Genomic DNA, 17,001 nt, shown 5'->3' with positions numbered 1-17,001 from the left:
GTGGACCATTGAACTATACTATTTATTTGTTGCTTTTGTTTTCTCTCTTGTGCCTTCTGTTTACTTTTATTTTGACTTGAGAGATCCTCCTTAGCCACTAGAATGTTGCATACTTTTATAAATGAACAAATAGTATGTGACAGTAATATGAAAAGCAGAGTTTTGTAGATAGAAGTTGTATAGGGGTCAAAGATAAAGCTAAGAGTATGAGAGTAAAAGGAACCTAAAAGGTAAGGGCAAATCTTGGGTAACACAATACTGAGGAGAAAAGAACCTTATAAGAAATTAGCAGTAGATTTAGCTTGTTGAAGTATTTTAACAATATCGTATTTAAATTCTAAAACTAGATGTTCTACTCCCTAGCTAATGAGGTTATCTTTTACTAACAGTGCTCTTGCAAATAAAACTGGTATATAAAAATTTTCTGAAATCATTTAGTTTTTTAAAAACTTAATTTCAACTTGAATTAAATATTTGCTTTCTAATTATAATTTCAGATATTTTGAAAATGGGCCTTCAGTTTTGTAGATGCCAATAATCATGTTTTCAGTATCTGAAATTTCAATATTTTGGTAGCCAAGCTATTAATATATTTTACCAGGTTGCCTGTTGAACCCCAGAATCATGTTTTTTTTAGTTATTCTAGTTTTTTGTTTGAAGATAGGCATTTTTAGTAAGTGAATTTAATATTATAAAAGTATTTTTATTATAGGAAATGTATTAAACCTAAGGTGCAGTTGTTTAGTCATCTTTGTTGTACATTATGCAGAAAGATCAATGTATGTCAGAAAACTTAATAATTATGGAAACTTTTCCTTTGGATAGGCTCGCATGTCTTGGGATAGAGAGTCCATGGACATTCGATATCGTAGACTTCAACATTTGCTTGAAAAAAGCAATATTTACTCCAAATTTTTATTGACTAAAATGGAACAGCAGCAGTTAGAGGTATGTACGTGTGATTGATTATAGTTAACAGCTTGATTTTTTAAAAGAAAGCTTTATTGAGATATAAATTATGTAAAATATAATGCACACATTTAAAAATTGACAGGTGAGTTTTGACCTGTGTAATCATCAGTACAGTCAAGATAAAGAACATTTCCATTACCCACAAAAGTTCTCTCCTCTCAGCGATCTCTCCTTCTGGTCCTGGACAACCACTGATTTTTGTTTGCTGTAATTATAAATTGGTATTGATTTTTCTAGAATATTATACAAATGGAATCATAGGGAAAACATTCTTTTGGTGTCTCGCTTCTTAAGCTCAGCATATTTTTAAGATTCGCTTATATGTATTTATTTAATAGATCATTTTTATTCCTAAGAAGCATTCCATTGTATGAATATACTAACATTTTTAAATTTGCCTTTTGACTGATTTTTATTCTGTCCAGTGATTTTTTTTATATGCTAGAAATTTTGTATTTTATTTTGCTCAGTCCTTTTTTTTAATGCTTTATTGAAATGTAATTGATACACACAAAACTGTACGTATTTAAAATGTATACCCATGAAGCCACCACAACCGTGATAATGAACATAACTATTAATTCCCCAAAATTCTTTCTGTCTCCTTTTTAATGAGATATAATTGACATAGAGCATTATTTTAGTTTCAGGTGTACAGTGTAATGATTCAATATTACTGTATATTTCAAAATGATCACCATAGTAAGTCTAGTTAATGTCACCATACCTAGTTAAAAAAATTTTTTTCCTTATGATGCACACTTTTAAGATTGACTCTCTTAGCAGCTTTCAAATATGCAATAAGTATGGTGGCACACTGGTAGAGAATCTGCCTGCCAATGCAGAGACGCAGGAGATGCAGGTTTACGTCTGGGTTGGGAAGATTCCCTGGTAGGAAATGGCAACCCACTCCAGTATTCTTGCCTGGAAAATTTCATGAACAGAGGAGTCTGTCTGGTGGGCTATGTTCCATGGAGTCACAGAGAGTCGGACATGACCGAGCACGCAGCACACACATTATTCACTGTGGTCACCATGCTGTGTGCAGGTTTACGTCTGGGTTGGGAAGATCCCCTGGTAGGAAATGGCAACCCACTCCAATATTCTTGCCTGGAAAATTCCATGAACAGGGGAGTCTGTCTGGTGGGCTATATTCCATGGAGTCACAGAGAGTCGGATACGACTGAGCACGCAGCACACACATTATTCACTGTGGTCACCATGCTGTGTAGTACATCCCCATGACTTGTTTATTTTTTAACTGGAAATTTCTACCTTTTGACCCACTTTTGACCTTCCAACACTAATCTGTTCTCTGTATCTGAGCTTTTTTTTTAAAGATTCCACATGTGAGATTATATAATATTTATCTTTCTCTTTAAGTTTACTTAGTATAAGGCCCTCAGATCCATCCATATTGTCACAAATAGCAAGATCAGATTCTTTTTTTATGGCTGAAGTCTGCCCCCTTTTTTATTCTTTGCCATCCCTCACTTCCTCTCTTTCCTCATTTCCTGTCTTCTGATCTGCTTTCTGTAATTATAGGTTTGTCTTCATTTTCTGTTGGTAACAGGTTCTTTTAGCTTTTATGTTTGAAAAAGTCTTCATTTACCTTCAGTTTTAAAAGATTCTCTACAGGATGAAGAATGTGTTTTTCTTTAGTACTTCCCCCACCCTCCAACCCCCATGCAGTATTTTAATTATATTTCACTGCTTTCTAGCTTTCACTGTTTCTAAGAAAGCCCAAGTCCTTATGATGGCCAGAAGACCATAAGCAGTCTGGTTGCCTCTCTCAACCCCATTACCTTTCAGACCTTGTTCCAGGTGTATTTCCTGCTTGGAACCCTCTTCTCAATAGATTCCTGCCTGGCTTCATTATCATCTTCAAGCTTTGGCTTAAATATTTTTCAATGAGACCTGCCCTGACAACCTTAAATAAAGTTACCTGGCACCTCTTCCCTCATCTCGTTTACCTTGTTTTGTTCTTCCCATTGCGTTTATCATCTAAGACACTGTATAATTTATTTCTAAGTCTACTATAATATATGAAGATTTTAAAACTTGGGCTAATGTCAACACTACAATAAATCCTTTTGTCCCCATCATTCACAGTTAATGATTATCAAGGAAGATTTTGCTACATTTGCTAAATTTTCTTTTTTCTTTGTTGGAGCCCTTTTCAAAACTCTAAGATAAAATGAAACAGAAAAACAAATACCAAGCTTAATGACTCCTAAGGCAAATACCCTTAATCACCTCTTGGAAATAATCTGAATCATTTTATGTCCTGCTTTTAAAACTCTGTTAGGGGGCTTTGGAACAGCTTCTAGTCTAAGAATAACTTAGTCCGTCTTCTGAAAGTTTTTCTTGATGCTCTGTGTGTTAAGAGGCCTTTCAGCTTTGGCTGACAGGAATATGAACTGTTTTCTGATCCCTTGTGAGCACAGAGATCGTTCCGCCTGCTTTCTAGTTGCTCTTTTTCTGGCCCTCATTTTCTCTACTCACACACTGATCAATACTCAGCCTGAGCGTGCCACTGCAGATCTTCAGAGCTGCTTTTGTATATTGCTTTCTCCCCTCTGGTACTTTGACCCTGGTTTGCCAGCTCCTCTGAGTTTTGCCCTCTGTCTTCTCAGCTCAGACTGCTGAGCTCTCCTTGGGTTCTCCCTCCATTATTTGCACTTGGACATTGCCTCTAGGCAGTAAGGTTAGTAGAAGATTCGCCTTGTTTGTTTCCCTTTTGTCAGTGTTCACTGTTCTTTGCTGCGTGATAAAAAGTTGCTGAAAACCATTGGTATGTTTTATCTGGATTTTAGTTGCTTAAGGCAGGAAATCTGTCCCCTATTACTTTGTAGAGGCTTGAAGCTCAAGTTTTTGTTTTTTTTTAATTTTTGTACAGTTTCTTCGTTGAGAGCTTAAGTTATTTGAGATATGTGTTTCATGCTTTGCATTTGACACTAAGAAAAAATTATCTTGTAGGAGCAAAAGAAGAAAGAGAAACTGGAGAGAAAAAAGGAATCTTTGAAAGTTACGAAGGTAATAAATAGTAAGCCTGAATATTTTATATACATTACCTTAGATATTGAAGACATTCTCTTGTATTCTTTTGACTCTTGATTATCTTTTTAATTTAAACCTTCTTTATCTGATAGCCTTTCTTTGTTGGTTGCATAGAAACATGTAAAATCTGTTTCTCAGTATCTTAGATATGGAAGGAGAGCTAAACTGTGACCTTTAGTTTCTTATCTTGTGGACTGTATTTCATTGCAGCACAATTTCAGTTTATAATCTCAGGAAAAATCTACAAATATTTTATACCTCAAGGCATTTTATAAGTGGCCAGCTCTTTTGGAGCCTGTAATGATTGTTCTTCTTCATGCCTCTAACCTCATTATGTCAACTTGGAACCATACCAATAATCTAAATGTTTATCTTGTACATAGCTGTAGCAGTGGAACCAAAACTGGAGTAGATAGCATGTATGGTAATAGCATTTCAGATAGAGCATCCATTTAGGGATAGCCTGAATTTTAGATGTGATCTTTTGGAGGAATGTTTTCATTTTTTTTAACATGAGGCTTTTTATGCCATATTGATAGGAATTGTACAAACAATACTTGTGCTAGTGAAAAGAGAAATAATATGGGTAACAACTATTGAGTACTTACTATGTGCCAGGTGTTCTAAACTTTACATGTCTTAATTCTCAAAGTAGCTCTTTTAGGTAGAAATACTATTACCCATGTTTTGTGTATAAAGAAGCTGATGCAAGGAGATAGAGTACAGTCCATCCTCATTATTCATAGATTACATATTTTCCAGTTAGCCTACTTGCTATAATTTGTTATCCCCAAATCAATACCCATGTTTTTGTGGCCATTCACAGACATGCGCATGTGTGGAATGGCAAAAAATTTGAGTCTCTCTATAAGTAACATTCCCAGCTGAGGTCAAAGCTACCTACCTTATTTAAGCTGTCACAGTGTTAACAAGTCTCCTTTTTGTGTCTATGTATTGTCATGATTTTTGTATTTTTGTGGTTTTGGTGATTTTGCTGTTTAAAAGACTGTCAGTTACATTGTGCTGAAGTGCTGTCTAGTGTTTCTTATGCAAGAAGACTGTAATGTGCCTTAAGGAGAAAATATATCTGTTAGATAAGCTTCCTTCATGTGTGAGTTAAATTGCTCTTGGCTTTGAGTTCAGTGTTAATCAGCATATGTTTTAAATGAGTTGTCTTTAAACAGTACTGTATGTTTATATGCATAAACGGGGTTATTGATCAGTTAATGAAGATGTGCTTCCAGGAACCTAAACTTGGGTTTCTTCTAGATGCACTGATTCGGTGTTCACTAATTCAGTATTCATGGTGACTTTATAGAACTCAGCTATTGTGAATGAGAATTGACTAAGTTTGAAGATCACATAGCTAATAAATAGTAAGCTAGGATTTGATTCTAGGATTAATTTCAGACTCCACACTTAATTTCTACCCCAAACTGCCTTTGTTAGAAAATATCAAAATGCCAATAGGAAAAATAGGGAGGGTATCTAAGTCCTGTTACTTGATTCTTAGTGTAGTTAGCGGTGATGTTAAGGTACATAGCAGGTAACTGTACAACAAAAGCAATTGTGGAAAACTGATACTTGACTCAGTTGCTAATTCCAGGGACTTATTTTGGGTTTTTGAAGAATGTACTTATAATTTTACTGGCTTAACCAACCGTTTACACTGTATTCTTCAGCCTGTTGCTTAAAAAGTCTTTACTTTCACCCAGCTAACTTTTTATACCAGGTTTTAGGGTTTTTTCCCTTTTATTCTAAAGGTGTCAGCCATCATATTCTGTCTATTCCATTTACTATTCTCTTGGTATTTTCCTTTTTAATCCTTTAAATTTTTTACTTTATTTTTATATTTACCTTCTTTGTCATTTTTATTTTTCATGCAAGTTTTCAACCTATTCTTTTCCAGCTCCCATTTTGAGACACTTTTTGAATGTCTCTTCATTTCTTTTATCTCCTTTCCATTGGTTTTTCTCCTTGATACTCTACTGTCAGTTGTATTTAACTTACAAATTACACTGAAATGAGTACTCCTTCCATACCATACCCATTGAGTGTCTTCAGCATAAACATAGTTAGAGAAGAGATGTACATGGTAATTGCAAAATAAAAATGCCTCTGTTTAATTTTGAAATTTGTCTTACATGGAAGAAAATGGAGAAAAGTAGAGCTTTGGGAAAAAGTAGAGTTACAAACAAGTTATAGTAGGGAAATATAGAAAAAGGTTACCTTTTAGTAAGCATAATAGTGAAGAGTTCTGGATTTGGTTCAACTGCAAGGAAAGTTTACTTAATTGGTGCCTTAAAACTTGTAATACCATAGAAGTTTTGGGGAAATAATAGTCTAAATCCTTGTTTTGTAGGATAAAAATTCCATTGATGCACGTGAGGAGAATGCAGGTAAATTTGTTTGTTATAGTTTTGAAGAATATGTGTTTATATTTTTTGCTTAAATTACTATAAAAACTAAAATGGTATTGTTTTTATAGTCATGAAAAAGAAGAGAGGAAGAGAAGATGAATCATACAATATTTCAGAGGTCATGTCAAAAGAGGTAAAAATAAAGGGGGAAGGACACATAAGATTTTATGTTGTGTATAACCTATGTGATATTGATAACTATTACTTAAAGGTGTACTGATTACTGATATTTACCTATCTTTTCAGCCATTTAAGTGTTTTAGGGAAGAAGATGGTACCATCTTCCTGTCTGTTAAAGGAGCATGAGCTTGGCCTAGTGAGAAATTATTATAACTTCTTACAACCTCAAAACTGTATCTTAAGAAAGATTGTTAGGGAGCAAAAACCATAAACTAATTTCTAAAGCCATTTCTGTTTTCACCTTCTCACTTAGTGCCTCATTAAATAAAAATTAATTAAAGAATATCTTTAATTACAACAAACCCTAAATATCCCTTAAGCATAATTTAATATATCACATTCTTAATATTAACAAAAATTCTAACTTTATTATCTGCTCTACTTTTATCTGAAATTATAACTCTTCACATCTTCATAAAATATAAAGTTTAACATAATACTTATCTTTTTTAAAAAGTTGATTCATTTATTTTGGCTGTGTTGGGTGTTTGTTGTCGTGCAGGCTTTTCTCCAGTTTCTGTGTGTGGGCTTCTCGTTGCAGTGCCTTCTCTTGTGGGACACCGGCTCTGAGGTGTGCGGGCTTCAGTAGTTGCAGTTCCCAGGCTCTAGAGCACAGGCTCAGTAGTTGTGGCAATTGCTCTGCAGCATGTGGCATCTTCCTGGACCAGGGATTGAACCTGTGTCTCCTGCATTGGCAGGCAGATTCTTTGCCACTGAGCCACAGGGAAGCCCCATAATACTTGTCTTTACTTTCAGGATATACACTTTATTTTCCCTTCTTTCCCCATTTAAAAATAATATACAGGACACACTTGATTTGTTGTGGAACACACTGAGACTGCAGTGAAAAACACTTACTAATTAATAATAGTGAAAACACTGTTAATGAGATTAACACATCCCTTAATGGGAACTGGGCTTCCCTTGTGGCTCAGTGGTGAGGAATCCGCCTGCCAGTGCAGAAGATGCAGGTTCGATCTCGGTCGGGAAGATCCCCCTGGGAAAGGAAATGGCAACCCATTCCAGTATTTTTGCCAGGAAAAGTCCCACGGACAGAGGAGCCTGGCGGGCTACAGTTGACGGGGTTGCCAAAGAGTCAGACACAACTTAGATACTAAACAACAACATTGATGTGAACCAGGAAATGTTTGACTTCACTCCCTCCTCTTTTAGTATAAAAGGAGCCTGAATTCTAACTCAGGCAAGATGGTTCTTTTGGGGCAGGAGCCCACCATCGTCCTGGTTCGTTGGCCTTATGAATAAAGTTATTCCTTGCCCCAACACCTCTTCTCTCAATTATTGGCCTGTTTTGCAGCAAGCATTATGAACTTAGACTCAGTAATGTAATCACTCTCTTTGCCTTAGCATTTATCCAGTGAGAAATATTTGGAAGGAAGTAGTCAAATATAATTGGATAATTGGAAAATGCTATTGAGCATATAGAGGGGTACTTAACTCAAGCCTGAGTTTCATAAAGGTTTCATCTAGGAAGTTGAGACTTGAGGGATAAAAATTAAGTCATGTAAAGGTGGTGGGGGCAGGTTAATAGGAATAATAAGATATAGGGAAGATGCTGGGGATGTGTTATAGGAAGAGATGATAATCTTAAACAAATGTCCAGAGGCAAAAGAGTTCCTGGAAATTTCAAAACATTTAAAAAGAAATTATATTTGGTTCTAGTTTATCAACAGAAGAGTGGTATAGGATGAAGCTCTAGAGGTAAGCGGCATTAGGAGTTTAGGAAGTTTAATTTCTGGCAAGAATACTTCATAGTTGCTATTGTTTTGATTCATTTGCAAATTGTTCTCCAAAAAGGTTCATCTCAGCTAGCCATTTTAAAAGACAACTCTTCTATCTGTTCTCTATATAACATTTCTTTAGCCTTAGAATATGAATATCTATATTTATGATACTTTACATACACACGAAACATACACATGTGTGTATGTGTGTGCTATCAGCCACTTATGTGTCCTTTTATTCTCCTGTGTATCTCTAATTTGAGATATGCTTAAAATTTCTTGAATGTACCATACTGTTTTATCCACTTTAGCCTCTGCACATGCTATCCTAGAATTTAATTCTGTCTTTAATTATTATGCCCTGATAACAATTTTTTCAGAAAATTTGATATATTGTTCTCTTAAGTCACTAGTTTCATTGTCTCTATACCCTTAGCATCTAGTAGGTACTTCAGAATCAGAACACTTTTATTCTTTATTTTTAATGTATTTGTCTTTTCCTCTTGCTCAGGATTGCATATTCAGGTCTCTGATCCAGAGAGAGGCCTAAAGTGGCCTGGAGTTGGGATTTTAATACATTTGGAAGTGAATCCTTGAGTAATGGTGGTAACCACAACTTGACTCTAGAGCAGAGTTTTGAAAACTTTTTCTGTCAAGGGCTAGATAATAAACATTTTATGATTTTGAATAGTTTTGTGAGTAACTCACCCTGAACTTTGCCGTTGTATCCAGAAAATAGTCACAGACAAATTGTAAACCAATGAGCCTGGCTTTTTTTCTAATTAAACTTTAGACATTTATAAAAACAGGTTGCTGGCTAGAGTTGGTCCATGGGTTGTAGTTTGCCTTTTTACTAGAGGACTGTGTGAATTTGGACTTAAGAAAAACTTCAACTAAGAAAAAAAACAAACTGGAAAATTTGGGAGTAAATATTCCAGTTTTTAAGTGCTGCTCACGTATTCAGGATTTTATAAGATGCCATGGGCCTAATTTTGTCTCATGTTTGATTCCTCTGTATTTTAGTTACTTTGCGACCCTTATCCCCATTTCCTGGCATAAAGTCAGAACAAGAGTAAATGTTTGTTGAATAAATAAATGAATGGACCATAATCATTGTTATTTTGTTTCTGTTTTCTCATTGTTTTAGGAAATTTTGTCTGTGGCCAAGAAAAATAAAAAGGAGAATGAGGTAAGAGATTTATAAGAGCTATTTATTAAATTTAGGAGTCATATTTGTGTCCCTGATCATTAGGTTTTTTTTCTCTTAATCACCAGTGTACATTTTTTCTCACTAGTTATCCTATAACATGCTTATTTCTTATCTATCAACTTTAAGTATAATCTATTATATGTTCTTTAATGTGTAAATATTAATTTTTGAGTCTTTGAGAGTTTGGCAAAGATGCAGGTAACTGTAACTATATGCCTATGTACATTCCACATGTATATATTCCACAGCTTGTGGAAGTCCCTCAGGATACTTCAGTCTTGTTTCTGGCCTTCCAACATTTTCTTTGGTTTTGTTTGAGAAGGCTTGTTTCTATCCCCACCCCTAAACCCTCATTTTATGTAGAGAGATGCCTTGTGACCTTGGTATTTACTATCATGGCTCTACACTTACAGGATTTTTTTCTTTCTTCAGTATAAGGTTTGGTTTATGATGCAGTTACAACCAACTATGTTAAATGTAAATAAAATTAAGCATTTTAAAAAATAAATCTTAGATGTATTTTAAAAGATAAGGTCCAATCTAACCTTCTATCACAATTTACTGTGGAATTGACTATACTTTGTAGTATATAATAAATAACATACTGATCTTATGTTCATTCTGATAAGTTTTGTTAAGTGTATATATCTGTGTATCCATCATCCAAATGAAAATTTTAGCACCTTTTCATTATGGTAGAAGGATCTCTGGTATCCTTGCCAGTCTTGCCCACCCCTGTACTGTGGCTGATAATCATTGATGTTGTTTTGTTACTGCTGCTGCTGCTGCTAAGGCGCTTCAGTCGTGCCCAACTCTGTGCGACCCCATAGATGGCAGCCCACCAGGCTCCCCCGTCCCTGGGATTCTCCAGGCAAGAACACTGGAGCGGGTTGCCATTTCCTTCTCCAATGCAGGAAAGTGAAAAGTGAAAGTGTAGTCGCTCAGTTGCATCCGACTCTTCGCGACCCCATGGGCTGTAGCCTACCAGGCTCCTCCGTCAGGTTTTTTTATTGCTGATTAGTATTCTGTCAAATATTACAATGTCTTTATCCATTCTCTTCATGAGCATTTGGGTTGTTTCCAACTTTGTAACTGTTCTGAATGAGGCTGCTATAATAACTTCTGTAAAGATCTTTGTGTGGACATGTTTTCCTATTTTTTTGATATATACCTAGGAATGGAATTGCTGGATCATATGGTAAATGAAGTTCAACTTTATAAGAAAGTAGAGCTCTTTTCTGAAAGTGAACCCACCATTTTACTCTCACTCAGTTCAGTTCAGTCACTCAGTCGTGTCTGACTCTTTGCGACCACAGGAACTACAGCACGCCAGGCCTCCCTGCTTATCACTAACTCCCGGAGTTCACCATACCCATGTCCATTGAGTTGGTGATGCCATCCAACCATCTCGTCCTCTGTCATCCCCTTCTCCTGCCCTCAATCTTTCCCAGCATCAGGGTCTTTTCAAATGAGTCAGCTCTTTGCATCAGGTGGCCAAAGTATTGGAGTTTCAGCTTCAACATCAGTCCTTCCAACAAATATTCAGGATTGATCTCCTTTAGGATGGACTGGTTGGATCTCCTTATAGTTCAAGGGACTCTCAAGAGTCTTCTCCAACACCACAGTTCAAAAGCATCAATTCTTTGGCACTCAAGGTTTTTCTATGGTCCAACTCTAACATCTGTACATGACTACTGGAAAAACCATAGCTTTGACTAGACAGACTTTTGCTGGCAAAGTAATGTCTTTACTTTTTAATATGCTGTCTAGGTTGGTCATAAGTTTCCTTCCAAGGAGTAAGCGTCTTTTAATTTCATGGCTGCAGTCACCATCTGCAGTGATTTGAAGCCCCCCCCAAAAAAGTCAGCCACTGCTTACCCATCTATTTGCCATGAAGTGATGGGACCAGATGCCATGATCTTCGTTTTCTGAATGTTGAGCTTTAAGTCAACCTTTTCACTCTCCTTTTTCATTTTCATCAAAAGGCTCTTTAGTTCTTCACTTTCTGCCATAAGGGTGGTGTTATCTGCATATCTGAGGGTTATTGGTATTTCTCCCAGCAGTCTTGATTCCAAGCTTGTGCTTCCTCCACCCCAGCATTTCTCATGATGTACTCTGCATATAAGTTAAATAATCAGGGCTACAGTATACAGCCTTGACATACTCCTTTTCCTATTTGGAACCAGTCTGTTGTTCCATGTCCAGTTCTAACTGTTGCTTCCTGACTCTCCATTAGTAGTGTATAAAAGTTTGAATTCATATCATTGCCAGCATTTCGTGTCATTAGTCTTTTTAACCTTAGCCGTGGAGTGAATTTCATGTAGTTTTATTTTGTATTTTAATTACTAATGTAGAGTTAATTTTTGTGTTTATAATGGCTGTTAATGTGTTTTCTTTTGTAAATTTTCTTTTTATATCTTTTGCCCAGTTATTGGGTTATTTGTATTTTTGTTGATACCTGAGTTCTGATTGTTGTCAGATATATATATACTGTATTTTCTTTCTGTTCCTGGCTTGCTTACTCAATTTCTTAATGATATCTTTTTTTAGTGGTATCTTTTAATAAGCAGAAAATTTTAAATTTTGTAGTAGTCCAAATCATTACTTTTTTTTCTTTTGATGGTTAGTACTTTTTTGTCTTGTATAAGAAGTATTTGTCTATCACAAGGTTATCAAGGTTTGTGATAACCTTGTGAAAATTTATCACAAGGTTATTCTCTGTTTTCTTCTGAAAGCTTTATGGTTCTTGGTTTGATGTTTAGGTATATCATTTCATCACAAATTTTATGTATGGAGTGGTGAAACTCAAGCTCCCTATATTTCCAGTTGAATATTCAGTTGTTGGCATCATTTATAGGACTTAATTTGAATTGACTTTATCCTTGTTTTCATATTCTTATAATGGAATTTGGACCTAGCTAACCAATGAAGTCTACCTTTGGTCATAAGTTGGCGCTGTTTAAGTTTGATACAGTTTTAAACTATTTTTACTTTGTCCCTTTCCCTGTAGGGAAGGTAATTACTTATAGAAAGTAAATAATTTTTATATTCTTGAACAAAACTAACTATAGATTTTTATTCAACATGTGAAATGATGTTCACAGTGATTCAGTTCAGCTCAGTCGTGTCTGACTCTTTGCGACCCCATGAATCACAGCACGCTAGGCCTCCCTGTCCATCACCAATTCCCGGAGTTCACCCAAACTCATGTCCATTGAGTCAGTGATGCCATCTAGCCATCTCATCCTCTGTCGTCCTCTTCTCCTCCTGCCCCCAATCCTTCCCAGCATCAGGGTCTTTTCCAATGAGTCAACTCTTCGCATGAGGTGGCCAAAGTATTGGAGTTTCAGCTTTAGCATCAGTCCTTCCGATGAACACCGAGGACTGATGTCCTTTAGGATGAACTGGTTGGATCTCCTTGCAGTCCCAGGGACTCTCAAGAGTCTTCTACAACAGCACAGTTCATTATGTAACTGCAATTTTGATTACAGTAGTTACATTTTCTGATTAATGGAGGGTAGCAGCATAATTATGTATTAAACATTTATCTGAACTTTTTTCTTTACAGGATGAGAGCTCCTCTTCTAATATGTGTGTAGAAGATCTTCAGAAAAATAAAGATTCAAATAGTAAAATTAAAGATAGATTATCTCAAACGGTTAGGCAAAACACGAAATTCTTTTTTGACCCCGTTCGGAAATGTAATGGACAGCCAGTACCCTTTCAGCAACCAAAACACTTCACAGGAGGAGTGATGCGGTGGTACCAAGTGGAAGGCATGGAATGGCTTAGGGTAATACATCCTCAATTTTGATTCAAGATATTGTTTCATTTCTATATAATAACCTATTAATATGATATAACACAACTTGAGCTGTTCCTTCTGTGTTTCACTGTTATATATAAGACATGTATTTCTGTGTAAATACTTATTTTCTAATTTATTTACCCAGAGTAAGTTTTTGAAAGTGGAAATTTATCTTATTCAAGGCTACCAACATTTTTATGGCTTTGGAAACTGAGTTCACACAGTGTTTTTATAACTTAAAATATGAATATGTCAGTCTCATCATAATTATCCCTGTTGGATTAAAGGAAGAAATAAACTGCTGATTCAATAGATGTTTATATCAGCATTCAAATAGCGTGTATATTATTTTTGTCCAGATGCTTTGGGAAAACGGAATTAACGGTATTTTAGCAGATGAAATGGGATTGGGGAAGACAGTTCAGTGCATTGCTACAATTGCATTGATGATTCAGAGAGGTGTGCCTGGACCTTTTCTCGTCTGTGGCCCTTTGTCTACACTTCCTAACTGGATGGCTGAATTCAAAAGATTTACACCAGAAGTAAGACATGCTTCCTTTTGTTAAATATATTATCATTGCAAATATTTTATTATTTTGTTGCCTGAATTAAGTTATATAGATCTTACTATAATTTTGTTGATTTCTGTGTCTACATCTTATTTAACTTATCTTTCAATATCAGCAATACCTTCTGTAAGTTTATATAGAATACGTATAAGTAATCTCAGAAATCTTGCCTGAAACATCCCTGGGTGATTTTTAGTGCATTGAGTACTTTGACCCACCTGAGACAGACCTTGGTATTTATTTTTTAATTCTGTTCATCCTTATTATGTTTTCCTCCCATATGTGTTATAGCCACATCCTTGCCTTAGGAGAAGTACACATTCCAGAAATAACTTTGCCATTTCTCTCACCTTACACTTGGTTTGATTTTGTGGCCCTTTTTATCCTCTCACTGTAGCCCAGCAATTAAAATTGATTGACTCTATTATTATAGAAAGATAGAACTAAAGTTAAATTATGTTTTTTCTCTCAGAAATGTTTAACTTCATATTTTCCAAATTTTTGTTATTTATATTTTGTTCTAAAGTTTGTTAACAATCAATCTAATAACATCTTTTAGATTCCTACTATGTTATATCATGGGACCCAGCAAGAGCGTCGAATATTGGTAAAGCATATTCATGAACGGAAAGGGACACTACAGATCCATCCTGTGGTGATCACTTCATTTGAGATAGCCATGAGAGACCGAAGTACATTGCAGGTACGAATGGTCTTACTGGAGTCTTTGTAATCCATAAATCACATTTCTGAAAATATCACCTTCCAGTAGCCTTGGTTTAATTTTTTTTTTCCTGATAGAATAGATTGCATTGGGTATATTCCTTTAGAACCTAGAGGTTTATATTAACCAAAAGATTGAGATCAAGATTGTAGTCTCTAAGGAAAAAGCCTTTGGCACTTAAATCTTGGTAGCCACACACCATTTTTTATCTCTTTTCCTTTTTTTTTTTAAATTTTATTTTTTTGGCTGTGATGAAAATTCTAATGCTATTAATGTTTCAGAGCATATAGAACTAACAAAGTCTTTCAGTTCCTTTTTTAGGACTCCAGGATAACACTAATGAAAACTTGACAAAGCATTAGAAAGGAAAACTACAGACTACTTTGCCTAAAAAACTGTGAATGGAGAATTCTTAAATATGTAACAGCAGGTGGACTTTATTAGTTCAAGACCAAGTGAGGGCTGTTTTAGGAATACAAGTATATATCAGTTTCAGAAAATCTTAACTTATTCTCTTAGTAGATCAGAGGGAAACATGATTATCTCAATAGATACAGAAATACCATTCAATAAAATTGGACATTCATTTCTAATAAAGTGGTTTTGTTTTTAGAATTGCTTTTAGGAGAAATTGTGAGACCATCATATAAAATGTTTCCCCTGAATTCCTTTTCTAGAATTGCTATTGGAAATACTTAATAGTAGATGAAGGACACAGAATTAAGAACATGAAGTGCCGCCTAATTAGGGAGTTAAAACGATTCAATGCGGATAACAAACTTCTTTTGACTGGTACTCCTTTGCAGAACAATTTATCAGAGCTTTGGTCATTGCTAAACTTTTTGCTGCCAGATGTATTTGATGACTTGAAAAGGTAGGTAAGCCAGTTGTTTAATTATTGCCTATGTTTTTCTAAAAGTCTCAAAATCTGTGTTCATAGATTAATTTCTTTCTTCTAGGTAGCTGGACTTTAATAATAGCTTTTGGCTAGTTCTTTGTAGTATATATGTTCTCTATTTTTTTCTAGTTTTATTGAAAAAGAATTGATGCACATTACTGTATAAATTGAAGATGTACAGTATGATGGTTTGATTTACATATATTGTGAAGTGATTACCACAGTAGGTTTAATTAACATCCATCATCTCAAATAGATACAATAAAAAGAAAAAGTTTTCCTCCTTGTGATGAGAACTCTTGAGATCTATTCTCTTAACGACTTTACTGTATATCATAAAGCCATATTAGCTATGGTTGTCATGTTGTACATCATATCCCTAGTATTTATTTTATAACTGGAAGTTTGTACTTTTTAACCATCTTCCTCTAAATCCCCTCCCCTGGTAAGTTCTACTTTTGACACAAATTATGAGAACAGATAAATTAAACAGTTAATTTTAAAGTTTTTATTGTACTGATTAAAGGAAAACTTTTATACTGCTTAGTTTTTATTTTTATTTTTTTTGACTATGGCTCATGATTTGTGGGATCTTAACACCCCAACCAGGGATTGAACCTGCATCCATGGCAGTGAACGCTCCCAATATCTTAACCACTGGACTTAAAATATTTTTATAAAGTTCCTTATTGTCTTAACTTTCACGGATTTTTCCCATTATATTCTTACAAACAAGGGATAGAGAGGTTGAATACATCCCCTCACACATAAGAAAACCCAAGTGTCAAATTACTAAAAATATAACTAGTTAATGCCAGACTCAAAAATATAACCAAGGTCTCTCAGTTTCACCCTCATGTTTTTTATTCTAGAAGCTGTATTTGAAGCATATAGCATAAAGAACAAAATATAAACATAGTTTTCAGAAAGTCAGTATGCTCAGGATGGAAAAGTAAATAATCTTATCAGACATTAAAAATAGGCAAAGTAATTGATTTATACTTTGTCATCAATGAAGTAAGAACATTAATTTTATATGGGAAAGTAACTTTTAATGTTTTTGGGAATGTGTTCCTCCTTGGGTAACAGGATGTTATCCCAAGGCCAGGCTGTCTTAGGGAACATTTATTGAAAGAGATTTCCAGGTCCTGTGCATTTCTGCTTAGTTAGAACACTGAGGTAGGAGCTGGGAATCTGTATTCATAAAATGTGCCTCAGGTGATGAAATTTTGGGAATATCTGGTTTAACTACTGTTATTACCATTTTCCCTAATTGTATTTACTGACAGTATTAGTGCAGACATGCTTATATTTAATAGTTCATGTTAATAGGGCTTTGTTTTGTTTTACATTGTGAAGAGCTTAAGGATATTAGTAGAAATCATTATCGGCATACATATATGTTGAATCCTAAAACA

At 35.0% G+C, this 17,001-nt stretch overlaps 1 protein-coding gene across 1 annotated transcript in view; it reads left to right on the top strand.

The window, feature by feature from the left end:
* HELLS (helicase, lymphoid-specific) overlaps positions 1 to 17,001 on the top strand; it is a 36,518-nt gene that overhangs the window by 5,061 nt on the left and 14,456 nt on the right. Inside the window, exons 3-11 of the mRNA XM_005698236.2 lie at positions 826 to 948; positions 3,952 to 4,008; positions 6,395 to 6,431; positions 6,521 to 6,585; positions 9,522 to 9,563; positions 13,153 to 13,377; positions 13,752 to 13,934; positions 14,521 to 14,664; positions 15,363 to 15,559. Coding sequence (XP_005698293.1) covers positions 826 to 948; positions 3,952 to 4,008; positions 6,395 to 6,431; positions 6,521 to 6,585; positions 9,522 to 9,563; positions 13,153 to 13,377; positions 13,752 to 13,934; positions 14,521 to 14,664; positions 15,363 to 15,559 — 1,073 coding nt within the window. The remainder of the gene's footprint in view (positions 1 to 825; positions 949 to 3,951; positions 4,009 to 6,394; positions 6,432 to 6,520; positions 6,586 to 9,521; positions 9,564 to 13,152; positions 13,378 to 13,751; positions 13,935 to 14,520; positions 14,665 to 15,362; positions 15,560 to 17,001) is intronic.

The sequence above is a fragment of the Capra hircus genome, chromosome 26, assembly GCF_001704415.2.
Source record: "Capra hircus breed San Clemente chromosome 26, ASM170441v1, whole genome shotgun sequence".
NCBI classification, from domain to species: domain Eukaryota; kingdom Metazoa; phylum Chordata; class Mammalia; order Artiodactyla; family Bovidae; genus Capra; species Capra hircus.
The sequence above is the reverse complement of the archived record's forward strand: the minus strand, read 5'-3'. Positions and strand labels throughout refer to the sequence as shown.